At 45.3% G+C, this 27044-nt stretch overlaps 1 protein-coding gene across 1 annotated transcript in view; it reads right to left on the bottom strand.

Annotated features, from left to right (window-relative positions):
• The window catches only part of LOC120845828 (glutamate receptor 1), a 200839-nt gene that overhangs the window by 25637 nt on the left and 148158 nt on the right, over window positions 1-27044 (bottom strand). Inside the window, exons 5-10 of the mRNA XM_042289904.1 lie at window positions 21052-21299; window positions 18170-18334; window positions 8779-8979; window positions 5753-5860; window positions 3193-3303; window positions 1047-1262 (exon numbers count right to left, since the gene is read on the bottom strand). Of these exons, the coding sequence (XP_042145838.1) occupies window positions 1047-1262; window positions 3193-3303; window positions 5753-5860; window positions 8779-8979; window positions 18170-18334; window positions 21052-21299 (1049 nt within the window). The remainder of the gene's footprint in view (window positions 1-1046; window positions 1263-3192; window positions 3304-5752; window positions 5861-8778; window positions 8980-18169; window positions 18335-21051; window positions 21300-27044) is intronic.

Raw genomic sequence — 27044 nt, 5'->3', positions numbered from 1 at the left:
GTCACTGGTGACCCTCTTGACGTCACACGTGACGTTGCGTGTGATGTCACGCAGTTACGCCGACGCCGAGGTGACGGCGACACCGCTCAACCTGGAAACTGGCGCCTAAGAGCTGCGCTCTAAAAAGGAAAGACGTTTACAAATCTCTGTAATGCGAAACTAGAGGGCAGCCTTTGAGGAGGACGTGGAAAGGGTATGGAGGGGAGGGTATGTCCCTATTCTTCCTCGTACCCTCCCCTGCTTCTCTCCCCCTCTCCTTCTTCTCCCCTCCTCCTTCTCCTCCCACGCTCCTCTCCTCCTCATCTTTCCCTCCTCCTCTCCTCCTGCCGCTGAATTTGTTCATGGGTGACGTGACACGAAGTTGTGGCGTTATTTACCCGCTAAATTTTGCGGGGGAACAGAGTTTGTGTTGAAGTAAAGGGACGTCAATATCCCCGCTAAATTTAGCGGGGAAACTTAACCCGCTAAATTTAGCGGGAAATTTCCCCGATAACTTTAGCGAGGAAATGTCCCTTAATGCAACGCGCGATTACGCCGACGCCGACGCCGTCGATGTCGGCGTTGGCGTCGCCCGGAAACGGGCGCCAAAGAGTTGCGCTCTAAAACAGATGAGTAGTGTGAGCAATAAACAAGAACATACACAGAATAATGATTACATTATTACATATCACCATACATTAAATGCACTTTAGTGAAACTTCAAATCCCTGTCTGAGGCACCCGAGAATAATTTATTTAGAGTTCTTCCAACCAAGTCCTGCTGCCTTTGTGCCATGTTTGATAAATCCTGCGGGCTACCCTAGCCCCCCACGGAGCCGTGACGCTGTGGCCATTACTACCTAGATGACAAGGCCTGCTCCTGACGTCATCGTTGTGCTAGCGGCGCTCTGGTTGTGAGACGCAGCAAGGCCCACTGCCGGCGATTCTAACGTGAGCCAGGCGGTGCTGTCGGGGTCCACAAATGATGACGCGTGTGGGCGAAAGGCGCCGGTTTTGTCTTATAGGTGGCACTAGTGTGACACTGGGTTGCTTCTTTGTTTACTTACCTGGCGGATGAGTTCTCCCACCATGCCGTTCCAGCCCGCCGGAGAATTGACATCGCGTCCGCCGTATTTTGAGTCGTTGACCAACTTGAGAACGTAGGTGATGCGTATGTGCTCCGCGACAAGATCCGCAAGGTCTTTACAGTACCCTTCAAACTGGTCGTTGCCGACCAAGACCTGCCCCGGTTCGGGCTTCTTGAACATCAGGTAAGGCTCCTCCTGCGGTACGTGCACAAGAGCGCAACAGAGTTAGCATTTTAGGCTCACTTCTAAGGTGGCACTAAAGCAATTATAGGGTCACGTTATACTTAAATGCAACGGTCACCTTAAACGCAAGTGTCACGCAAGGGTCACGTTCAAGAAACGCAAGGTGACCCCAAAGCAATTGGGGTTACGTTTAAGAAACGCTAGGCGCGGTCTATTATGGTTAGCACTCTTCTGCTTCTGGGATTCGTGGTGCCCACCATGGTAAGGATCAATAAAATGACAGACGGGATTAACATTATGGGTAGCATAGTGACTCTAGGAAACAATAAAAAGGAAAAAAAACAGCAACAATCGTTTTTTATTGAATATCGCAGCTTGAAAGCTGTGATCAGTACTCGTAGCTTGATGGAATCTTGATTTGCACATGGTGTACCAATAAAGGGACACAATACAGTACCGAAAGGTCGCCTGTCTTAGTAAGATGAATAGAACACAGAGTTCCTTTTTATTACTGATTATTATATCTTTTAGACTTAATTGTTATCAGATGTCGCTAGAAGCGTCTGCGTAGTTGACGTCCGAAAATCGGTGACTCAGTTTTTTGCTTGCAAACTTAGATATTACTCAGTTTACAAAACAGAGATGTCTCCCAGCGTTAAAAATGGAGGATTAATTTGTAAAGACGGAAATAAGTATTGTGGGAATACTAACAGTTGGTATTAGTGCAAATATTTCCTCCGAGTTGCAGTGGAGCACACCTAAAAGTATTGAAACATCTATTCCTGACTCAATTTGGTCCCGGTCTTGATACAGGTTCTTGACTTTAAATGTATATGCAAGTATTTTTGAGAATATATTGTTCTTGCCTTGTACTGTATTTAGACTTCTTGCAACATTATTAGAAACTAAAAAAATATCACAAAGTTGCCATACCTAAATATAGTCATGGTATTTAGCAACAATAGTCCCTGGAGAAGGGGAACAAGGGGGACAAAGAACAAACACCAATCTCTATACACAGCTAGATGACTGGTGCGCGACTGAAAAAAATCCGCCTGGTCCTGGTATCGAAGCAGAGTCATCGCCTTTTCCAATGGAGTTCTCTGCCAACGAAGCTAACCAGGAGTTAGACGTCAGTAGAGCAAACGGGTTTTAAGAGATGGGTGAACAGACTGCATTTTGAGGTCACGATGATAATACAAATAATGCAAAGGTGCAAGCGAGCTGGACAAGAATAACGACAATAATTCCTGGAGTAGGCATTATTATTATTATTATATTATCGCATGCAGCTTTGCATTAATTGCATTATCATCATACCCTTAGAATGCAGGCCATTCCCCCTTTTGGTACTAGACTGGTGGCAGCTGTTAAAACCCGTCTTCGCTACTGACGTCTAACTCCTGGTTTGCTCACTTGGTAGAGCCGTCCGCTGTAAATGGAGAGGTCCCGGGTTCGACAACCGGACCAGGCGGATTTTTTTGGTCGCGCACCAGTCATCTAGCTGTGAATGGAGGTTTGGGTTTGTCTTTTGTACCCCCTTTCCCCTTTCCTAGGGATAATTATCGTAATTCGTGTTAAGCTCTCTTGCACCTTTGCATTCGTTGCATTATCATGGTATTTAAACCTGAGCTTGAGAGCAAATAAGTTGATAAAAACAGGAGGTATAATTTAATACCTTACATATCCCCTCATCTCGTCTTGAATTTACGACACATAACAGTGAATGTTTCATGTCTCTAGAAATACTCGTGCGTTGTAGATAAACAGGGCATTATACGACGTGAAGTGATAAGTGTACAATTAATAATAAGAAAAGAAGAAGAAAGGCTACACTGCTCTTGATCGTCTTGGGATGTCTTGGAGGTATATGGTCTCAACGAAGGGTCTTTAGCACCCTTTATAAAAACATCTATTGGACTTTATTGACAGTGGTACTCACCAATATGCTGGTTACAATGTACGTCTTGTTTTCAAATTCGTTGTCTTGTTTGACCCGTTTGTACTTTGGGGGATGTGAGCTAAGTCCACGAGTGTCCGTCCAGTCTGCGATCTAAAGGGGTGAAAAGGTTTATCACTTGAAGAAGGTTTATATCGGTCACACGTGCGCGAAGATAACGTTTCAATCTGTTCCTCATTTGTTTTTTCTCACGTGCATGCAGAGGAAAGTAAACTTTACTTTTTTAGGCATGCCTTTACTGTTTGCACAAAAGAGAAAAGTCGGCTCTATTTATTCTACCAGTAACCAACACGGGTTGCAACGGAATGCGAGAAGGAGAGACTCGTAGTTTTCTTATCCTAAAATAGAAGAGCGTCGCCACGCCCCGTGTTTCTTAAACTGTCATTGACTCTACAGAGTGTCTTAAATAGCGGCCTGGCTCTTTAAATCGACCGCTAAAATCGATCTTTTAACCTTTTGCGCTACGATTGTGTGCAGCGTTGCTCACGGGTGGTGCATTTTATTTCCATAAAATCTACGTGAGGAAAAAAGTAAAATAAAAAAAAGGCTTAACCACTATAGAAATGCAGGGAAGCCACCGGCCTTCTAACAAAAGGGCACCCTATTGTTTGAAAACTGGTGGCTTCGCTGCGATTCCATGGCAGCTAGGACTTTTTCTTTTTTCTTTTAGTTTTTCCTCATCTAAGTGCGCGCTTTGCAAATTGTACAGAAAAAAAAAAGCACCATCTGTTTGCAACGCTGCACGAAATCGTAGTGCGATAGGTTAAGAAATAGATTTTTGCAGTAGATCTAAAGAGCCTGGCCGCTATTTGAGCCACCCCGTAGGTCTTGGCGTGCAATGGAAGAGGGTGAAAACCTATTGTGATCAGTGGCGTAGGCAGGAGGGGGGTTTGTGGGGTCGAAATACCCCCCCCCCCCCCCTTGAAATGCGAAAGCTACTCTTCCCACCCCCCCCCCCCCCCCAACCCGCGGGGCCTGCTCACTCCCAGGCTCATGCAGTCGGTTTTGCAAGCGGCACGGATGAAAAGGGGAGCGCGAGCTACTTCCAACTCGTGGCTGCTCCGATATGTTCAGGTGGACTTTTTGGAAGAATCCCGCTCTGGCTAGAAGACGCTCTGGCCTGTTCGTCTCGTTAGTGTAGTTTGCTTATTTCAGCAAAGCATGAATCTTGCCACCATACACAGGAAACTTGCCTTTTTTTTTTTTTTTTCGTAGTCAAATGTCTGCTGCGAAGTTAATTACATCGGCGAGACGGGTACACGAAACAGCACCCTTCTCAAGGAATACAGAAGGCATGTTGCCAATGCAACACACATTACACAGGCAAAGTCCGACCTGGTCGATCATTTCTTTACGACGGGTCATACTTTGGATTTCAACTATGCGTCGACCTTGCCACGGGAGCAGAGTGGGGGCCACGAAACTTCGTAGAACCGTGTTTTATCCGCCACGAGTTGACGGCGTGCAATGTCAACTACGGCGACTTAGCGTACGTTTACGAGATCTTATTGGATGGGTAGACTGGTTGGCCCTCTCCATCGTGGCCAGTGCATACTGTAAAAAAATGCCACCCGCATAGGTTGTGAAATGTCTGTGTTTTTGTAACCTGTTTTGTTACGTTAAGGGCGGAAGAAAGTTTTCTGAAAAAAAAAAAAGTTCTTTATCGCAGGAGATGGGACGATCCCAAAATGAATTCTTTTACTGTATCTTTACATTTTGCCCTAGTTCGAGTTGTTTCTCTGTTAATATTTGGCTGTTTTCCCGTGTGACGGGAGACTGCGGACAATAGAAACCGGTAGTTTTCTTTAGACTCTCCTTGTTTACGCTATCTTATGAATATGACAGGGGATGACAGCTCCGTCGGAAATTTGGTCGTGTACTGAGAGCGATATGCATAGTACAAACAACCGATCCCAGGCGATTTTTTTTTTTGTATACCATATATGTTTTTGAGTAGTGTAAGTGGTGTAAAACATGGTAAATATTTCTGCTTAATTTTTCGCGACAGTATAGCTATCCTTGTGTTTCGTCTGTCCGGCACGCGTTGATAATGCAGTGGTATCTCAAGAAGCAGAGGGAGCTGTGTGCTGGGAGGAAGCCTTTAAAATTAGTGGGCAGCACCTACGACGAGAGTAGAACAAAGGTGAGCCACCCCGCCCGTATTCCCATAAATGAAGCCTGCTCCGTTTTGAAAAATGACAATGCAGCTTTACCCGTTTTATCGTAACACCGCCTTCTTAATCTTTGCGTGGGCTGTCCGTACCGCCGAGCTCATCCTGCTTCATCAAGGGGGGGGGGGGGGGGGGGGGAGGGAGGGAGGGGAGGGAATTAATGCTGCTGAATTCCTTCCTAATAATAAATTCCTGGCTTCGCTACTGATCGCGATAAGCGCGAAGAAGGTTGTTTTTTGGCACCCATATCACTCATCAGCGACGCACTCTGATATCGAATTCGTGCGCTTGCTCGATATGTGTCGGTATTGGGATCTATTCCGTTGGGTCCTGTATTACATCTCACTTTATGAACGCGGCTGATCACTTACCTTAACCATCTCGCTGTTAATCGTCATCTCCACGACGTCAATAGAAAAATTGACTCGGTATCCCTGGCTGTCAAATGATATGTTTCCCGTGAGGCCTTTTATCTGTGTCTGGAAGAGAGAGAAACACGAACCAACTTTTAAGGAGCCAGAATTCAAAAGACAATAATTGTAATAAAAAGGTGAACTAAAAGTGAAAACACAACATTCTCTAGAGCTATGTAGAGCAATTTCAACGAAATTTAAATTATGTACGAAACCTGGACGGCAATTTCGACTCAGAGATTTCCGGTATTCTACTGCCTTCCTCACACTTCTTTTACAATGAGCGATTGATGTAGTTATCCACCATGATATCTGAAGTTCAAGGTGTCCGGTCAACTCGTCGAAAGCCAACTCGGCGACGGTCAATTCACCGAATAGGGGCCAATTCGTAACACTGCAATTCGTCTAAGCGTAACTTGTCGAAGGGCGATTCGTCGAACGAGTTGAATGACGGTTCGAGGTAAAAGTTCGTGGTTTCTTGTTCTCTTTTTACCTAATTCTTCTTGTGTGTGTGTTTGGTGTAGAGACAACGCCCATGTAAGGTTACAAGACTGAAAGAAAAACAAAAATCGCAAGAAGGCCAAGACGGGACAGAACCTCGAGACAATTTTTTTTTTTTTTTTTACTGTTTTTACAGCTTTTTTCCCATTTCACCTTTTCAACATTGTATTTTGTTGGAAAAATAAAGTTACTATTATTATTATTATTATTATTAAGTTCAGAAGTGTGTCATCTCGAAATCGTCCTTTTGTTTACTTCCTTTATTAGTTTCTGTAATGAGCCGATGCAGACCGTCCCGGCGAAGCGGCGTGAACGGGTAGACCGGATTAGAGAAACTGTGTATGCTACACTTGCGGATCAGAGTATCGGAATGGTCCTCACAGGACGGCCGTGTTGAATCCAAGGCTGCACTGCGGTTTGCAACCGGCGATTCTGCAGCTGACCCGGAGGCGCGGATGGCGTGGCTGTGATGCGGCTTGTTGCGCCGCATGGAGCGGAGAAGATACAGTGCGGTGGCGACACTCTGCGCGTTTACCGGTGTCCCGTCATTTGTCTCTTGCTTCTCTCTATGCCCTCGGTAGAAAGTAGTGGCCGACAAAAACGTCGTCCCTTCGCAAGCCGTAGTCGCGTTGTTGTCTGGTCCGAGGTGCCCGGAAGTGCCGGTGGCGTATCACTCCGCGAACGCCGCGGACGCAATGGAAACGCGATCGTCCTCCGTGTCGTCTGCTTTCGAGACGTTGAAACCATGTTTTCAAACATCGCTCGCCTTATATTATAACACAACGCGATTATAATGTACCCAGTGGACAAAATAATGTTCAATCATGAAGGAACCTTGAAAATCATTTGATTTTAGTGCAGGATCTATATTTCGCAAACACAAAGCGGAAACGTGCTCCGCCCGAAAACCCGACAACTGTAAGGTCGATTTCCCGCGTCAAGGTTGGATCCAGCTCGGGGCACGTGACCTCTTTTTCGCCAATACGGAGTTGGCGGCGAAAGTAAAAGGAACGGGATACTGAGCCTATAGAGGTACTCTAGGCCGGGTAGGTTAACACGTACCCCAGCGATACACGTGCGACGTAGTGACCTTTCCCCACCCCACCGTGAAAGCGGCGAGAGCGGCAGCTTGTTATCTTTTGGCAACAAAGAGCATACAGAAATTCATTTAGCGTGCTTCTATATTACGTATTATTTTAGGCCAGTATTTGCTTTAACATTTCAGGACAAAATTTATATATTTTGACTTCGAGAAAGTGGCGGCCAGTTGGCCTCTTCGACGAGTTTTCCTCCGACGAATTGCCCTATGTCGAATTGGACTATTCGTCGACTGGGCCGCCGACGAGCTAGCCATTGACGAGTTGGCTTCCTACGAGTTGGCCTAAACCCGAGGTCGATACATTCATGCATTTTTTTTTTTACACGATTGAGTGAGACTCAAAAGCCGTCCATTTTAAAAGAAATAAGAAATACGACATCTTGTTTAACTGTTCCCCTGCTTCCCTTTTGTAGCTAACAAGAAAAATATTTCATCGCAGAATTTTTTAAATGACGGCAATCCTAAAAAATTCCAACACTTCATAAATTTTGTATTCTCTGAGTAAGCAAGAAAAGCGCGATATATTTTTTAAGCGTTATTCGTCTTTTTTTCCTTTATTTCAAGTTACTTGGTTAAAACGCTATAAAACATGAACGTTTCTAGTAATGAGCGTGTGCCTAGAATTCAAACTAAATAAATGAAGAAAGGTAGAGCAACCTGCGACTGTAACGAGCGAGGGAATATCCCTCTTGGTCGATCGGTGCACCCTTAGGTACGTATTTGTATTTTCTCGGCAGCCCAAAATTCGGCAACTCAAAATACTCCCCAACAAGGTATAAGAAAGATCTCATATTAAGTTTTTAGTATTATTCGCACATTATTTTTGACGCCAAGTATTCGGTCACATGACTTAACTTTTTTGCAAAACGCGCAGTGCCCTCGACCGGCGTCGAAAGGAATCCCGGGAAAAAGATGTATAGAATCGGCCGTACCAGACAACAGAGTCGACGGAAACGAGCGGGTGCGGGCAGGCAACCAGCCGAGCGTCCCTCTCGCTCATTTCTGTTATTTTCAGTGTTACGTGGCGCACATGCTAGAAGAGACAGGAGGAGCATACATAGGACTCCCAGAATTCGTCGCGCGCCTCGCGTACTGCCTTTAGTGAGTTTTTGCGAATGGTACTACATTCCCGCCTGAGCGAGGAAGACTGCGTTCGAAAGAAGAGCGATGCCGACATACTCTGCTACACGTTGCCTTTGGCCGGTTTGCTACCCTCAATCAACTCAACCGTTAAAAAAAGGAACACAGGACCGTAGCGCATTTCCTCTGCATGATTGGTTTTGTCGGCAATAGCGAAAGCACAAAGACTATGGATACCATAACGTTCAACTTCGATGCTGTTAGATTGATGGTCTTAAAGTGAAACGGATCACAGCTGAGTTACCTGTTTCATGTAGTCGGCGATGACCTTGCCGTGCTCCCACGTGACGGCGGGCCAGCTCTGGCAGTCGATGCCTTTTGTGCCTCGGTTGTAGACCTCCCCCCGCCTGAAGTTGTTCCGGAAGATGTCCGACTTGTTCTTGAGAAGCCGAGAGTACGCGTCCAGGATGACTTTTGTGGCGTCGTGCATCAAGGCCACGTCCGCCTGTGGCAGGAGACAAAATTCCCGGGTATGCTTACGAGGTTTCAGTCGATGATATCCTGGCTTCCGCTCACGGTCACGTATATGAGGCGATTACGTCGAGACAGAAACGTTGTCTCGGGGGACGTGTCTAAAAGCAGCGTATGTCTCAACAAGGTCGTGCCAAGGCTTTCAACTGCAGTGTCTATAGGTACACTTCTCGCCATTAGTAAGGATGTGCTTGTAACTGGTACTTTGAAAAGTCTAGGCTTTGTCGCGGATCCTAGAGCAGGGGACAATGTTGGCGGCATGGTATAGCTACAGGGTAAGAAGAAAGAGAGTTTCTAGGCACGACAACTTAACGAAAACAATAGCGCCACCAGAGCGAATTGTTGATCTCAGATGTACGAATGAGGGCGCATAGGCGGCGACTCCGCGAAGTGCTTATTATGATCGGGAAAAACCACCCCCCGACATTTGAATTGCGGAAGTAATCCTTATTTTTACAGCTGTGTTAATATACCTTTTGCCGAATTATCCAAGCATCGAAGCGAATGCCGGTCTCTGCAGCAGTAATTGTTCCTACAGTGCAGGTCTCTGCAATGCTACAGTGCAGGTCTCTGCAGCAGTAATTGTTCCCAACGCTAAAACCTAAAATAATTTCGCACTCGCGTTCCATAATCGCCTTATTTTATTTTACTTTGAATTTTTTTTTATATAGGGAAGCCGCGCGTGCAGGCGCGTATACCCCCTAGTGAAAGAGCCATTTGTACCAGAAATTGTTTCTTGTGTCCAATAAACACATATATATGATACACGATATTTAAGGACATATAAGAACCATATAATATCCACATAAGAGCTATAATATCTAAGAACATATAAGAACCATATTAGAAACTTATAGGAAACTTTTCACAAGTTTCTTATATGGTTCTTATATATATTGCATGATTCATGTGTGTTTAGCAGACACATGAATTTCTCATTTAAATTAGATTTTTTAATAGGGCCTTCGTCCCCAGCATTCTTTTTGACGCTTGGGTAATTTATCGAATTTGTTACGTATTACGCAACACTGATGAAAGTTGCATTCTTAAAATGATTGACTTTTTTGTAAATAAACTCAGCAGTGTGGGAGCGATGAAGTGACCGCATCCAAGAACCAGGTATTTTGAAGGATGACATCCTAACTATGATGTATTTATGGCAAACATAAATCGTCGAACGATCGCCCTTAGGGGTGCCGTTTAGACTAGTATAACCAATACACCAGGTTCATCTACAATCCTAGGGACAATGTTTTTGGTGATCTTTATTATTCGCAAATCACTCCTGTTCGCACGGGCTCGGTTTATCATGTAGGCCGTTAAATGAACTCCGGATTTTCTATTTTGGTAAGAACGCACGTTCTCACACAATACCGACATTTAGACGTATAATAGGAATAATAATTAAAATTAATTTGCTTTCAGTGCGCACGTAGTTCATGCGTCTGGCCCTTAGAAAATCTTGAACTGCTTTGTTGATTTATTATACAAACTAAATAATGTGGTTATTTTTAATTATAAAACAATGTTCCCATTAATTGCTGATATAACTTTAATTGGCATGGTTTTTTTTTTTATTTACTGAAAGCTTCGAATCATTTGAGAGCTATATAACAGAATATATATCTAGAACGATAGATATCTAAAAACTGGAAACTTTTTTTTTTTAATTTTTACTGAAAATTTTAAAGTCAATGGTGTAATTTATTGAGGAAATGGGATTATCAGTGGAAGAATGAAATTCTGGGGCCGGAAAGAAAAATTAAAAATGGAAACGCTGCCGAGGCTCACACGTTTCGGCAATAATCAATGTTTCATCAAGTGTAAGACGGTTTTGAAGGTGACGTGTGACAATGAGTTGAACCGGAGTGATGATATTTGTGAAATAAAAATACCCAAGGCATTTCTATGTCGAAAGATATGTTATTATTATTTATTTATTTTTTCTATTTCAGATACCCTCAATGTAAGTACTTTAAAAAGGGGAGAGAGCTATAAAATATTAACTAGAAAGGGCACATAGTACTAGTTCTCACACACAAGCACATATGTGCTTAAGTGAGGCGGTTTTGGAAAGTGTATTTTGGAAGAAAAACTGAATTAAAACTTTTCTATTCTCTTCTATGTCTAAACAAAGCAATGTCAGTGATGTTAGCAATAGAGGCGGGAAGATGGTTCCAGTCTATAGATGTTTAAGGCATAAACATATATTGAAATAACGATATTTGGAATACCAAACTTGCGGTTATAATGAATGGAAGCAGAGATGTAGAAAGGTGAGGTAATTAGTTAATGACGAAGGCAGTATATTGAATAAATCTTTTATAAAAAAACAAAAACACAAACGACATATTTTCCGGCGGGGAATTAGTAAGGGCCGATTTAGCGTTCTTCGTGGTAGAAATTTTGGCAGTGCGATGATAGTTTGTTAATTCGGAAACGAGCTGAGCGGTTTTGCATGGATTCATTAAGAGTAATTAGTAATGAGTGAGCCGAGCCCCATACAGCAGCAGCATATATTAATTTTTGGACGAATTCGAGTTCTGTACATGGTTAGTTTTAATAAAAACGGATCGAGAAAAAAAAAAAAGGATCCTAACATACGGTTCGCACTGTTAATTACGTATTCGATATGAGTCTTCCGAGAAAAATTAGACGTCATATGAACACCAAGATATTTGTAAGCAGACACAGAAGCGAGAGGAATACTGTCAAGATGATACGTTCAAATATTTTTCATGACTCATTTGTTAAAGAAATTGGCCGATAATTAGATGGGTTATGTGTTTCGCCAGAATCGTCTAAAGGAACCACTTTTCCAACCTCCTAATCGCTTGGGCCTGCGCCATAGAAAAGAGCGCAAATATAAAAGTTTGAAAGAATGATTAAACAATACATGTCAATTTTTTTAAGAACTTTTTGTAGACATCATCTATTCCGGCGCAGAATGAAAGCTGATATTAATAATATTAACCGCCACACCGACCGCGTTAACTGCCACTGGGTCAGTAGGCAAAAAAAAATCAGGAAGGGGCAATACCAGTACTTGCTTAACATTAGAGGTTGTAAACGATATAACAAAAACATAACGTAATACACTTGCACTTTCAGTTATTGGTATATCTATGCCATCAGATGACTAAACAACAATGTTAGGCTTCTAGTTGTGATTAACCATGCTCCAAGATTGTTTAGAATTAGTTACTGATATGATATATAGTTAGGATTCCGTGGTTTCGGAGTTTATTTTCCGTCAAACTCGGAGGGTGTTTTTCGGAGTTTATTTTTTTCTCTCGAAAATTCGGAGTTTATAGGAGTTTATTTTTGTTTTATTTCAAAATCTCCAAAGCTCGAAGCTTAATTTCACAGTATTTTCTATGAAAAAAAAATAATATACGGGTGTAAACATATGCTAGATAAAAAATAAATAAATATAGAATGCACTTCTATCAATTAGTATTTCTTCAGCTGGATTTGGTGTTGGTGCCATTGCCATTGGCAATATTAATTTGTCCCACGGCAAAAGGTTCAGACATCTGTGGCTTCGACAAACGTCGATACCTTAAAATAAACTCTTGGAGGTAGTCGCTGGGAAACCCCCATTCATCCTATTCTACTCAATCCATGCTACCCCGTGGCCGCGCGAGGTGGAGTGGTAAAGGATGTAATAGGGAAGTTGCAACTGCCCCTCTTCCGATTTTATGCAATCTCATTTTGTTCATATCTTTAACTGTTAGAATAACACAACCTCTCCTTCCTCTTAAAACACAAATAGTGTGGCCCAAACAATAGTCCGTTGCAACCCAAGAACGAAGGGCGAGGGTAAGAAGGGCCGGGGAGGAGGAAGCAGACAGAACGCTGGAGAAGAGAGGGGGAAACCTCCTCTCTTTAGCGTTCCGTCTGCTTCCTCCTCCCCCGCCCGTCTTGACCCGAAAGTACAATGACATGTCGTCCTGAACCTTGACGAGATAAGCAGTTAGAGCCCTTTTTGTGATGATCCGAGATTAGTAAGATACTGTAAAATAGTTTGTCGTTGGGCGAGTTGGTGACCGTTTGGATACACGGTTTTGCGCAAAAAAGACAGACACAAGAGAGAGAAACAAAGATGGGAGCTCGTGTTTGTTTCTCTCTCTTGTGTCTGTCTTTTTTGCGCAAAACCATGTATCCAAATTAGAAAGATAACTGTGGCGGAATTTTCCAGGGACCATTGACTCTTTGCGCTGATCAAACTTAATTGTAAATTGTTTATTGGGGGGAGGGGGGGGGGGGCATTGGCAGATCGAATTTTGAAGTTTATCGGATAAATCCGAATTGACCAAAAATTTTACAGGCGCGTGTTTTCCGAATTTTTTCGGATTTATCCAGAAACACGGTACCCTATATATCGTGTATGATTTCAGAAATGTATCTTAGCCTCCGTAAGAGCTGCTGTATGTTCATGATCTGCAACTTGGTACGCTGCCCATCGTGCATGAGTGGGTGATCGCTTGGAAGCAAGAAACAGTCTTTTTCCTTTTTTTTCTATTTTGCAGACGTCTGAATTTATCGTTAAGCTAAGGGGTGTTTGTGTTGCATCAGATCTTCCTTGATGGTATGTATTCTTAAATTAATAATGCAACAACATTTTAAAACAACAGCCATTAGATTCAACGGAGCGTTTTGAAAACTGAGGTAAGTAATTATCAAGAAACTTACACAGGTACAAGTTAATTGACGTAAAGTCAGGTCCGCTGTAGTCACGTGTGTATCTCGAAACAACCCATTCTTATTCGAACCCTTCTCGTTTGAACCCATTCGCAAAACGCCCTTCTCGTTTTAACCTTTCGCATTTCGACCCTTTCTTATTTGTACCCGTCTCATTTGAACCCATTCTCATTTGAACCCATTCGCAAAACGCCCTTCGCGTTTTAACCTTTCGCGTTTCGACCCTTTCTCATTTGAACCCGTTGTCATTTGAACACCGTAGTGAGGTATAGAAAGAAGGAAAAACATTTGAGGATGAAGGTTGAAGATGAAGCGAAGCGGCACCTTCTCTTGCATAGCACATGAAACAATTTTCCTTATGCCTGCGTGCCACCCCGAGTCTGTTGACGTAGTCACATAGTGACGTGGATTCAAAAGTGCTAGCGCAGATTCGCTACTTCATTTCTCTTCTGTCGCTGTATGTCGTTAAGATGTCGTGTGGAGCGGATGGATCATTGTACTAGTCGTGTGTTATTGCTTGTAATGGCCAATTCGGGTAGTCATTTTCCCTGAAAAAAAGTTTTCCCATATCTTCGGCAAGGGCGTTCGCGTGGTCAAAGGCTGGCGGGTGCTAGCTTTTCGGGCAGCAGAAGTTTCCCCGAGCTCCAAGAGGTCGGGTAGCTTGTCTGCCAGACTGTATCCGGTATCGTCACATCCGAATCGGGATAGGGAACCAAACGAAACAATGCTCGCTGAGGCGGCAAATAGCGGGTTCGAGTGGCAAACGAAGCCATCGAGACAGGCGCCCTTTTGTGCTCTGAGACAAGATAGCAAAAACAACGTAGAGAAAGATAATTTATGTTTCAAAGAAAGTCAACCTTTTTGGAAGAATTTATCCAGCCTGAGCAAGGTATATTTGCTCTGAGACACCGGCTGCATCATACATCACTTTATTTTACAGCTCTGTAATAACAAGTTATTACACCACTGAAAAAAAAAGTATGCATAGTGATGCAGTTTGAAACTTGAACACGCATTAAAATTTCAAGGAGGGTGTGCAATGAGAAGACTGAGGATTCCAAAAAAGGTACTAGAGAGTTTTAGTAGATCGTTCCGATACCCCCCATAGCCCCGGTAACGATACTATGCATGCGCAAGGGAGGCGGTGGCGGAGTATCGGCTATCGTTATCGGAGTCATGGGAACGATCTACTAAAACTCTCCACTAACAGTAAACAGAATATGGAAAGCGACGCTGGCAAGCCTCCGTGGCAACAGTTAATTGAAAATCCAAACGAAGTTTATTGAAATTCGACGCGCGTGCGGGCAGCACCACACCGATTTATGCATCTGCCCTTTCATTGATTTTATATTTTAATATTCTGTCAGCTGTGCGGACTGTCGTAATGCCAATATTTGGAAAAATTTGTGAAGCCGCTTCTGTTTACACACATCTCAAAGAGTCGTAATTTATGTTGTTGGCGTATGCAGCGTGCTCATGGTACCATAGAATGATTGAAGAAGAAGTTAACAGAGCTCACTCGCGACCCAGTCAAGTAAAAACGCCAGTTCATTGTGCTTTGCATTCGGGTGGAGAGCGTCACTTGATGCGCCGCTGGCGCGTTTTTGATCTCCGGTGCCACAGGCAAGGGCTCGAAGGCAATTAATTACCCGAATTCGCCATAAATACCACAGAAATTTGCGAGATCATGATGTTGGATTAATTTGGGTTCGAAATGAGAGAGGTTAAAATGAGAAAGGTTTTTCTGACAGTGGTCAAAACCAGAAAGTATGTTTTGAGAGAATTTAAAATGAGAAAGGTTAAAATGAGAAAAGTCGTCTTGAGAATTGTCAAAACCCGAAAGTTTGTTTTGAGAACGGTTTAAATGAGAAAGGGAGAAACGCGAAAGTTGTTTTGCGCTGGGTTGAAATGAGAAGGTAAAAACAGGAAGGTAGAAATGCGAACGGGTTCAAATGAGAACCACCCGTAGTCACGAATATATTTTATGGGAATTTAAGGCTCTTCAAACGAGATTTAAAAGCAAAAATTTAAAACCTGAATGGTCACTAAGACATGGCACGTATGTTAGTGATAATATTGTCGCGAAGTTTTGCTCGCGCGAGTTTTTAGTTTACAGTTTTACTTTGTTTTTGGCCTTCCTCGGGGGCTCACTCGTCTTTACGGCACGGCTCATGGCCTCTGCCGGGGTCGGGGGACCCCAAATGGGGGAGAACGGGAACGCTGTAACACTACACTTATAGTTTACAGAACCCCACGTTGGAAATGTTTTGTCCTGTGTATGTTTGCTTTTGGGATCTCTACTTCGGAGGTGGTTTTGCGATGTGTTTGTGTAACGTCTCTGTCTACGAACGAATGTACTTTCTGTTGTTTATGGCTGCTCTTGTGAGCTTCGTTTGGAATCTGTTCTGTCTCGTATATGCGCGTGTTTTGGAATGTTCGTATTTGCTTTAGGGTCCGAGCCTTTGATTGGCTCTAAGAAAACCCCTCTTGATTGGTCCTTCCCAAACTTTCTGATTGGTGGACTGGAGGACCCCAAAATGCTGCTGAACTGAATATGAGCGGCCACCGAAGGGCCGTAAGGCACTTGGCTCCTGGATACCAAGCCTTGGACATCTCCCTGCCTCTGGAAAACCAACCTGCACGTCCGACCCCCCTTCGGCTGTGGAGCCGTCCGCCCGCTAGCTCGCAAACTTGGTCCCCCTTACGGCTGTGGAGGAGTTCGGCTCGCCCGCCTTTGTGTGGAACTGTGTTTGCCGAGTTTGGCTGTGGTCGGGGCCCCCGCTGAAGGTGTGTGTGGTCAGGGAGGACGGCAGGGAAAATTTCCTTAGGTTGGAATTATTTCCCCCCCCCCCCCCAAAGTTTAATCTCAAATTATATAATGTTCAAAGTGATGTAAAAGAGTCTTTGTCTAGATCTCTTAAATAACAGTGTTGTTTGTTAACATCAACATCTTTCATCAACGAAGAAGGGGACGAGTTATTTTCTTCGTTACAAAAGTGGTGGAGGTGCGGGGTACGACCTAATTTTCTTCGTTACAATATGAGGCACGGATGTGTTGTTAGGACGAAACTGAGTGTATTTGATGAAATGGTTGCAACCCTAGCGGGCTCTGAGACTAGTTGAGAAAAGCTGAAATCAGAACAGAGTCCAATAAACTCGTTAGCTTTAGATCAGAAAGGGCTTAAAACAGGACATTCATTAGGCCACGTAATGTTGGGGGAAACTGAAATCACCCATTAACATAATTGACACGTCTGAATTTTGAATACCGCATGGTAACTTGGTTAATGGCGTTATATAACAAATTCACAAATGAACTGTTAGGGGGGGGGGGGGGGGGGTCGAGGGCATAGAGCCATTATCGTTTCTTTATGTTGAAAAGAAACGGAAAACGAAACAGACTCAAGTTTACCGGCTACAATGAAAGGGCAAGGAACTATTCAATCGACAACCGCCAATAGAACACCACCGAAAGCTCCTGTCAGGTCTATCGCAGCCGATTGCGTTGAATTGTTTTTCTGCAACAAACAACATGCTATAAGTCATTCCCTAGGAAGCGACGTCTTAGTGAGAGGGATGATGTCAGCATCGCATGAATCAGCAACCGAGCACAATTAATCTCGTTTAAGAATTAGACTGTGAATAGTAGTAAACAAATCGAGAACATTTGAAACAGGTGAAACCGCTTTCTTGCACCTTGCTGATTGTTAGGTTGACATACAAGAAGTAGACTCCGTTTAAAAATCGGTTAGATCTGTCCCAGAAGAAACTTGGCGACAATGCGTGGCTACATTGTAAATGCAGTCTTTGATTTCATTTTACATATAACACTTGCTATTAACAAAAAGTGTTTTTATAGCTTAGCTTAAACGCGTTTTTCTGTTTCCTCCCGTATTCCAGTAGTTTGCGTCGAGCTAAACGCGTCGAATAGCTAAAATCTTCTCAAACATAGACAGGGCTGGTGTTTAATTTGAACTTAGCCTAGCGAACACATATTATAGTTGTGAAAGTCTGAAACTTCATTAAAATTCGGGAAGAACTAAAATGCTTTAAGTGATAAATTCACAAAACTTTAACAATTCTCTAAATTACCGCCTTTTTGTAAAAAAAGATAGGTCTCCCCTAATCTTGACACTCGTTTATTTATCACATAATTATTTTCGTCGCTGTTAGAATTGCGTTAATTTAATTTTCGCGTGCTTTTTTTTTCTACGGTACCTATTTTCTTAACGCGACATTCCGTTAGTTTTACGTATTTTGATTTCTTCAATATCAGCGTCTGCCATCGTAACATTTTATTAACATGGGCACAAACAAGCCATATTGACTATGGGCTTACATGGTGTCTCAGTGACTTGTAGCATGTATTTACACTAATAAAAGCCTTCCATTGATATGTTGGAAAAAGGAGACGGCTGTTGTTGTTCTCCTAGTTTTAAAAGTGACGTCTACTTCTGTACCGAAACGTATGCCGTTCCCGCGCCGGGCCATTTGCTGTGGTCCAGCTTTTCCCACGACTTGTGAAAGATCTTGAACTCGTCTCGATTTGATTGCAGCATCCGGAATCCGGTGACGTTGATGACGCCGAGTTCGAGGATTTGGTTGTTGAAGTACTCGTCCATGACCTGCGGTAATCAGAAAGAACAAAATTGACAGCCTACCGTACTTTCCGTTGGTGCGTATAGACCAAAACACTGTTTACGAACGCGTTTGCGCTTGCCCACACCGGGCATGCACTGCGGATGAGCCGAGCCCAGATTCGCGCAAAGGGAATGGTCTACGCATGCGCCGTGCCGACAGCAGCGCCCCCTCTGCGGAGGGAGGTCAGTGCCGCACGAGCGATGAAAACAGGCGCCGAGCGTCAGTATCATAGCAACCGGTGCTGGCGTCCCTACGTCACTGTGACGTACGCGTCTAGCGGCGCGACTCGGCTCTGCTCGGATCTGGGGCCCTAAACTCGTTAAACACAAAGTTGGAGCCGAGAGTTCGCGAAGCGCGCCGATTGGACGCCGGCGACAAAAGTGCGAAGTCATCGTCGTTATAGTCCCATCGGTGCGCTCCGTGAACTTCGGCCCCAACTTTGTGTTTGACGAGTTTAGAGCCCCTGGTCGGTTCAGATATTTGCGCATGGTGCGCCTAGGGTGCCTACATGTTTCCGCTCCGCTTTACGGTGGCGCCAACTTCTTGTTACCCTTTCCCAGATCCTCTCCCACCGCCATTTTGACCCACTTTTTATTTGGCTAAACGTACACAACGTTGAGTTTTCGTAGTTTCGACACACCGGCAACACTGTGAGGCCACTTCCGCTTCCGTTCATAAGAGGAGTCGGACGAGTCGGAGGCTCAGCGGGATGGCGGTCGTCGTGGCTGTCGCTCTCTTTATTCGGGTGTTTGATACTTAGAGGTTGCGAGCAGGAAGTATGCGTTGCGTTTATCGAAACGTGAGTCCCCTCGACAAAATGGAACGCAACAGACCGGCATCGCACGCCGAAACCTCGCCGTCGGAACGAGAGCGGTGGGCGCTCCCTAGCCCTAACGAGGATTAGCGGAGTAGCGCGAGCGCACGACTGGCGAGTGTGACAAAATGGTCGACGAAACAGCGGAGGCTGCCATGGTAACGAGGCAGGCAACACTGGTTTGTCGGCAACAGGTATCACAAACGTTGTCGCCACCCTAAACAGCGGAGCGGCGGAAACATCTAGGCACCCTAGGTGCGCCCGGTGCGCATAGCGGCGAGCTACGGAAAAGCAAATATGTCGACCGTTCCTTTGGTCTGTTCGGTTTGAGTTCGGTGCTGTGTGCGGCTCGAACGTTCTCGTGAGAATGTTCTAGTCGTCTGCGAAGTTATTCAAAGCCCCATGGCTCATGAGTGACACGGAATGCGTGAAATCACCATCTCAACTGGCAACAGCAACGGTTGCTCAGCTAGCTACACGAACGACGACGGTGTCTAGAACTGGCGGTATGACGCCGAGCGAGATTGGTTTGGTGGTTTGAGTTCAAGGTGGGGAATCTGTTTGCCGGAATGTTATGGCCACAGCCGATGAAGGAGTTAACTCGAGGGGTGTAGAAAGGATGTCGAGACGGTGCACTTTGTACAGGAGAGACCTTCGGCGCCGTCAGGTTCGTCGAGCAAGCCATTCGATGCCGCCGGGAAGCGAAGAAACGTGTTCTGTGTTTCGGAATTTCTCTGCTGGGTTAGTATTTTTGACTGCATTGTTATGCATTTACTCTCATACATATTGTCTTTATGATGCTCGGAGATAACGCTTTGTCACTGCTCATTTCAATGTCAAGCTCATAAACTTGAGTAAATATTGTATTCCGTGTGGTCTCCTTGGCATAAAATCAATGAAACATCTCCGTGTATACGAACGGAAACGCCCAAGTGCGTCATGAAACACTAGTCGCGTCTCGTACAAGAGATTTGCGCTAGCCTTTTCTGTTCAATCTAGCCCTGTACGTCTAGAACTTCGTAGCGGCGTTCAGGGGTCCGTTATGCGGTATGTTTTCTTCAGGACTGGCTCGCCGTGCGCCTCCAGTTGTCTCGAGAGAAGTTGGACATATTGCATTTGAATATTTCAATGAATGTTTATACAGTCTAGACAATTATTTATTAAAACAATTTCAATATTTTCTGTTTATTTCAGCTTGATCGGGTAGAAAAAAAAAAGCGATTACGGCGTTGGTAGTGTTGTGAACATAACTTTTGCGGTAATGTTTGCTTGAACATTATTAATGTAATAGTAATACAATTACAATTGGTCGGCTGGTCTGCCTGGCGTCGCCGCTCGCTAGCGTCGCACTCGGTTTGAGACGTTCCGGAACGCGCTGTCTTCGATGCTGACGCAAGCTAGTCGTCGCTAAGTGGATCTACTAACACAGCCTTTTATATGCTGACTAAGCCTGGCAGATCGCCTCGAGAAGCGGCCGCCGAAATGGAAAATGTGGAGCGGCAGACAAGGAATGAGAGCAGAGCCACGTGACTGGCGCCCCGCTGCCGCGAGACGCCGAAACACACTTCTTGCGAGCGAACAAGTGTGTTTCGGGTCCTCGCCGCTGCAAACGCCGTGCGCTGACGTCCAGGTTTCCCGAGAAATGGCTCTTTGATGGTCTGTGCTACCGGACCCTTGCACTCCAAATCTGCGATCGGGCACTTAATGGCTCCGTCGTCGAACTGCCAGGCTTTGTGAGCATACAAGAGGCTATGTTACTAGTAACGGCGTGAAGGGGAAAAGGCGGACGCCTCGTCTTATAAACGGTATTCCTTAAATCGGCGTTTTCTTTTTTTGGAGGGGTGGGGGGGGGGGAGCGAAAATGCCGAAATCTGCGGTACCACTCACGAGGCTTGTGAGAAGGAAGTGGAAGTTGCGTCGTCCGGTGTACAGGTCCCGGACGTGGTTGATGATGATTTCCTTGGCCACCTCGGCGCTGCTGTCGAGCACCACGTACTTGCGGGACTCCCTGTCGTCCAGCTCCATCTCGTGCAGGAATGCGTTGGCGTCCGACACGTTCATGAAGCGCCGCACGACCCGCACGTCCAGCTTCTTGTTCGACGTCATGTGGAAGATTTGTTGCAACTTCAGCAACCCTGCAAGCACCATGGGAAGAGGTGCATTGTTACACAGTCGAATTTCGTTAGTCCAAACTCTCTTAATTCGAACTCGTGAATAATTCAAACGAACCGGCAGGTCTCGTCCTATGTGTTTCTAGGAATGATACTCCCGGTAATCCAAACTTTGCATTATTCAACCAAAGATTTTGTCCCCCTTGGGTTCAAATTACCGAGATTCCCACTGTGAACATATATATCTATCTATATATATATATATATATATATATATATATATATATATATATATATATATAATGTAAAAGACGTGTACTTCAAAACGTTCTATACCTTTAAAGAGTATGGCGACCATTAATATTTGAGGCCGTACCAATTCAATATATTTACGAAAATGTAAGAGTTATTGAGATATTACTGAATAAATTCTCTTATTTTTTTAGCCCCCTTTAAAAATTGCGCGCAAAAAGAGCACCGCAGGCCCTGCCCACAATGGCGTTTAGAAGAGTGATGTAGTCGTTTAAGTCGCCCTTAAAATCAAACACCCTGTTAAGACTAAGAAATATTACACATGTCGAGTTGGTGTTATACTCCGTTTTGTACGCTAGGTTCGAGTATGGCGTGATCCGATGGTATCAATTATACAGCAGCGAAAGTACATCTCACTCTTTAATGACGCAACAACCCAATAAGACTAGACGGACAAAAACAAATCTCCGTCCAAAGAATGTTGCAAAGCAACTTCAAATTAAGCTGCCAGAACAAATCACAGCAACGGGGCTTTCAACCTCACCCAGGACTAATCTTCAATGTCACGGCGACGAAAAACGGTAGCGGCGCTCCAGAAACCCGAAACTACATGTCTTCGGGGATGTAGAAATGGAAAGAATCTGGTGGCTAAAAAACAAAAAGAAAGAGAGGAAAACGAAGACGCACGGAAATAATTATGTTTTTGGGGCGCCAAAAGTCGGCGTCTCCGATTCAGCGCTGGAGAGCGCAGATATCAGAGAGGAAGCGACGCGAAGAAATCGAGATCGTCCGCTATTTAATGGCGGACGACGTCTCCTGCATGGAAGGAATGCCCAGGCACGTGCGCGAGTTGTCGCGCGGCGAGGAGAAAAGCGGCTGATGGGGCCGCGCCACACGCTTTCGCCACCACCTCTCATCTTGCGTTGCAAACCTGGTCCATAAACCACGTGACCCCGTCAAGCGGCTGTGGCAAGGCCACCCAGAAGACAAGGCCCGCTCATGACGTCATCGTTTGTGTGCATCCCCATTTCGACCCGATGCGGCGAACACCGCCGAAGCTCGACGGCAGTAAGCGCGAAGCGGTCGATACGCTTCCGTCCCCGCGTCCTATCGTCGCGCTCTTTGTGAAACTGTACGTTGAGCTGGCGGCGACGCTGATGCATGCTATGCGGAGCGCAAGTTCGCCTGCTTCTTGAACAGGGGTTGTGCTGATTTCAGAACGCCGTGTTCTTATTGGCTGATTGAATAAAAACGTAAGTCATTCCACTCTGTGAAGGTGATAGACCAGCCAAGCTGTTTAGCACACGACACAAACCCGCCCCGAGGAGCCGGAGGAAACTAGACACACGCGACGGGACCGCCACCTCGGGAGAGCGGAAGTAAACTAGGCACGCGAGCGCTTGAAACGACGACAAAGAGAGGGCGGTGCGAGCGTAGACTTGGCCGACGCGGGTCGCACAGCGGCAAATCTTTGAGAAACCTTTATCGTCGACCTGAGAGTCTACTGATGTTAAAAATGGTACCTACGGATACCTAATCTACTGAAGATACCTATTGCTATGTTACCCAAGCATAAAGGGGAATGCAGGGAATGGTGTTCCACGCGCCGCACGTGCCGGCGTCTGCAGCGGTAACTGTTCTACAGCAAAAGCCTAAAACAAATGGCATCTTGCACGCGTGTTCGTCAACGCTTAACTTCGGTTGTTTACTTCGAATACTTTATACGGCGAAGGCGTGCGTGTGTGGCGTGTGAGGCGTTGCGAGCTTTGAATTTTTGGTCACGCACACGAAAAATCCAGAGAACCCTAGCCATAAACAGCTTCGCTGTAAAATATACGGAGCGAAATTTTGTCTGCTTCGTGGACAGGGGTTGGGATGATAACAGAATGCGGAGCTCTTATTGTCTGATTGCAAAAATAGTGGGTAGACCTCGAGGCGTCTAGCACTGAAGTCCACCCACTATCTTTTCAATCAAGCCAATCAGAGCTCGGAATCTTAGTGACGTCACCACAACCCATGCAAAAGAAGCAGACGAACGCGTGCTTCGCATAGGCGGTATTACTGTGCCTGAAACACGCGTCTTCACTTGGCGTCTGTAGCGTCCTGTCCCGCCCGTACAACAAAAGTAGTCCCCAGGTGGCAACAAATGACGGCGCAGAAACGGGAGTATTCTGCAGAAAGTGCGAGCGAACGCGAGCGTCACTGTTGTCGCTGCGTCTCAACGCCCGACTGCAGGAGCTCCCGTGGGCCGTCGAACTGGAGAGTGACCTGCGACAGAAACGGGCGTCTGCCACAGTCACAACCGCTGTTGTGACACCGCCAGCATCGCGGCCGTCAAAGAGCGTGACACTTCTTTGGCGGCGTCAAGCGAAAATCGAGGGACTGCTCATTTAGAACGCGATGAACACATGGGTCGGAGACGGGCTCCGGGTGGCACCATAGCTTTCCACTGCATGAACCCGCTATCTGATGACGTGTGGCGGGGAAAAGTGCGGGCCCTTCTAAAGTGGTGTCGGCTGGACGCACTCTAAAAATCCGGGCACACCATTCCGCCCTACACGAGCGCGCGAGGCGCGCTAAGACGCTCTCTGCGCTCAATTTTGTTGCTGCAGTGTGTCGGCGAGCCTCTTATCGGAGCTGGCGCGTTGCTCGGGGTCCTTAAGCGGGTTAAGGGATTTGGACGCCGGCTTCTTCCAGCCCCCAGATGTAAGTGGAGGCAGCCAGTGCAAACTCTCCTCGGGGCTGAGAAACCCGAGAGGAACGGCCGGAGGCAGGGTCGGGCGGATTTGAAGTTTTTAAGGGCGTTTTGACGCCGCTGTAGGTCTTTTGCGCGTGTTGCCTGCCAGTGTGCGTCTGTGTGTGTGTGTCTGTTTGTGTGTATTCGCAGTGCCTGTCGCGACTAGTCTCGGTCTTGGTTGACACTTCGCTGCCGATGTTTTTGTGTCTTCATTGGGGTGTTTTGCGGTAGTAACACGCGGCTTCGAGAGGATTAATGCGTTCGGCTTTGTAAACATCGACGCGTCTGTTGATTTGTGTCCTTTCGAGGGTGCAGCGTGGTTCGAATTTCGGGACGACATGCATGCGACGAAGCCGAAACATCCGCGTCTGCCTTTTTTCCCCGAGTATATTAACGGTCATTACAGGGTATCAGGCTGAGTAATTTTAGAGATGCCCGAACAGTAAATAAATTTACGAAAAAAAAAAGGATTTGTTTTCTCAAAGATATGCCTAGTTTGTAGTGAGCTCGATGTTGACCCGTTTTAATGGGAAGTGACAACGCGGGTAATTTTTTTATCGACTAATATTTAATGAAAGGCGGTGTTTTTGAGACATTATGTTGCCCATAATGTTTCTGTATATAGGTATTTATATGAATATGTATAGTTGCACGAGGCTTTCACAGCACTTGTGATTTGGTTTGCCGACTACGTCGACGTCATGAGGCCACAGTTAAAAAGCTCGTGCCTCCATACATCACAAAAAAAAAATAACAGTGTTGGCTGCAGACACGATGAAAAAATTATCTGTGGACACACCTCAATCATGTGGAAAGCATGTTTTGCTTTTTGCATGTGCAGAACTTGAACACGTCTGCAGATATTGTTTTTTTTTGTATCAACCATTGTGACATGACAAGGAAGGAACGCGCACCGCAGAGTATCCGCAGGCCGTCTTTTGTAGGATATTTGTAAGCAATTTGACCATGGCTTGAAGACCGACGACCACTTCGCGCTTTCCACTTTTCCCTCGCTTCCTCCTCTCCCCCATATACCCTGTCCACCGTTGCCTGTTTCCTCCTCCCCCATGGTGAGGAGGATCTTCTGCCTTGCAGAATCTCGTGTCTGGTCATCAGCCCTTCAGAGTGTGCTGTGACCGTTTGGCAGGCACAATGCCTTTTTCGCATAATCAATATTTACGTTCCGAAGCATTACACTGAAAGAAATAAAGCATTAAAAAAGAACGAGTTTAATATTGTGCAGAACGCAGACATTCCGTCACGGCGAACAGTACAATAATCTCAGCAAAAGAAAAAAAAAAGAACATTACGTGATTACGTCAGAAAATTACCCGATGCCCAAAGTGACAATAAGTAGGGATTTGTTTTTTCAGTGTATAGGGCATTCTCCGAATTCGGGTTGCGTTTTCTTTTCAAAAAAATACTTTTGTTTTTCTCACTCAGGTTCGGTGCTTTTCAGTGTCAATATTTGGTAATAAACAAGAAAAAAAAAAGTCAGGGTTCATCGGGGTTAATTTTAAATGCACTAGGACACTGGGCAAGGGTCGTTTACATGATCCGAATACTTGGAGAACATCCTGCCAATAAGAAAAAAAAAAAAAAGAAAGAAAATAAGGTGTTTGGTTTCGACGCAAGGAATTTGGCTTTTTTTTTTTTTGGTAAATACCGATAAACCCCGAATATTAACCCCGACAAATTTTTTTTTAATAAAAACCGAGTAAAAACAATAGGAAGCTGCAGACAAGTTTTTCAGCCTTGAAGCTTGAGTTTTTTGTTATTCGTGGAAAAACTCCAACTCAGGATTTTTCCTATTTTCCCCGTATTTGATTAAAATAAAATTGGAGTTAATCTTTGGGGTTTTGTTGGTATTATCTACCGAAATCACGAGACACTAATTCAAAGGGCAAGTGAAACGTCGTGCTCACTGTCCCGGCGCTAGTCACATGTTTCCGATGAAGCGCAGGTTTGTCTGCTTCTTCCACAAGCGTTGCTGTGACGTAAGAGCGACGAGCTTTGATTGGCTTTGATGGAACCTATAGTGAGTCGAGCTCAATGCTAGCTGCCTTGAGGTCTACCTACTATCCTTCCTACTGCAGCCATTCAGAGCTTGTCCCTCTGACATCACCGCCATCTCTACCAACGTTCTTAGATTAATTTGCTCATTTACGAAACTGCCCATAGACGCTGCATGCACGAGCAGTACCCCCCTCACTCACCACGACTCGCCTCCCGTCGTTAGACGCGCCACACGGCTGCTTCGGTAACTGCAGTGTATTCTATGGTCTACGTAAGTTTCGAAGCGCAGCATCTAGATGGCGTTCCAGCGTACCCTATGAAACACACAGTTCGTAAACGAATATCTAGATGGCGCTTCGAACGACAGGAGGCGGGCTGAAGTGAGTGAGGGGGGGGGGGGGAGTTACACGACTGAGGTCACTGAGGTAATCTGAAAACGTTGACCTTTATGCAAGAAGCAGACAAATTTGGCCTCGCATACCCGTTTTCACCTCAAAAACCGTAATAAAAAAAAAAAAAGAACGATTCGCGGGGTATTCGCGACTCCAGCGAAACGAACGGCACCTAGCGGAAAAACACTGAACTGGGCGGAACAGGTCCCTTCGCGATTTCTGCTCGTCTCTTCTGGCTTCCGTGTTTCCATGTTGTCGGTGGTTTGCGCGACAGAACAGTTCTACCGGTGACTGTGTCGTAACCGTAGTATCGCCTTGTGACTCAGGTTGCTCTGCACGCGACCTACGTAACCGCGTGAGCCAGACATTCTG

This window comes from Ixodes scapularis, unplaced genomic scaffold, assembly GCF_016920785.2.
Source record: "Ixodes scapularis isolate PalLabHiFi unplaced genomic scaffold, ASM1692078v2 PGA_scaffold13__105_contigs__length_92229423, whole genome shotgun sequence".
Classification (NCBI taxonomy): domain Eukaryota; kingdom Metazoa; phylum Arthropoda; class Arachnida; order Ixodida; family Ixodidae; genus Ixodes; species Ixodes scapularis.
This window is presented reverse-complemented; position numbering and strand designations above follow the sequence as displayed.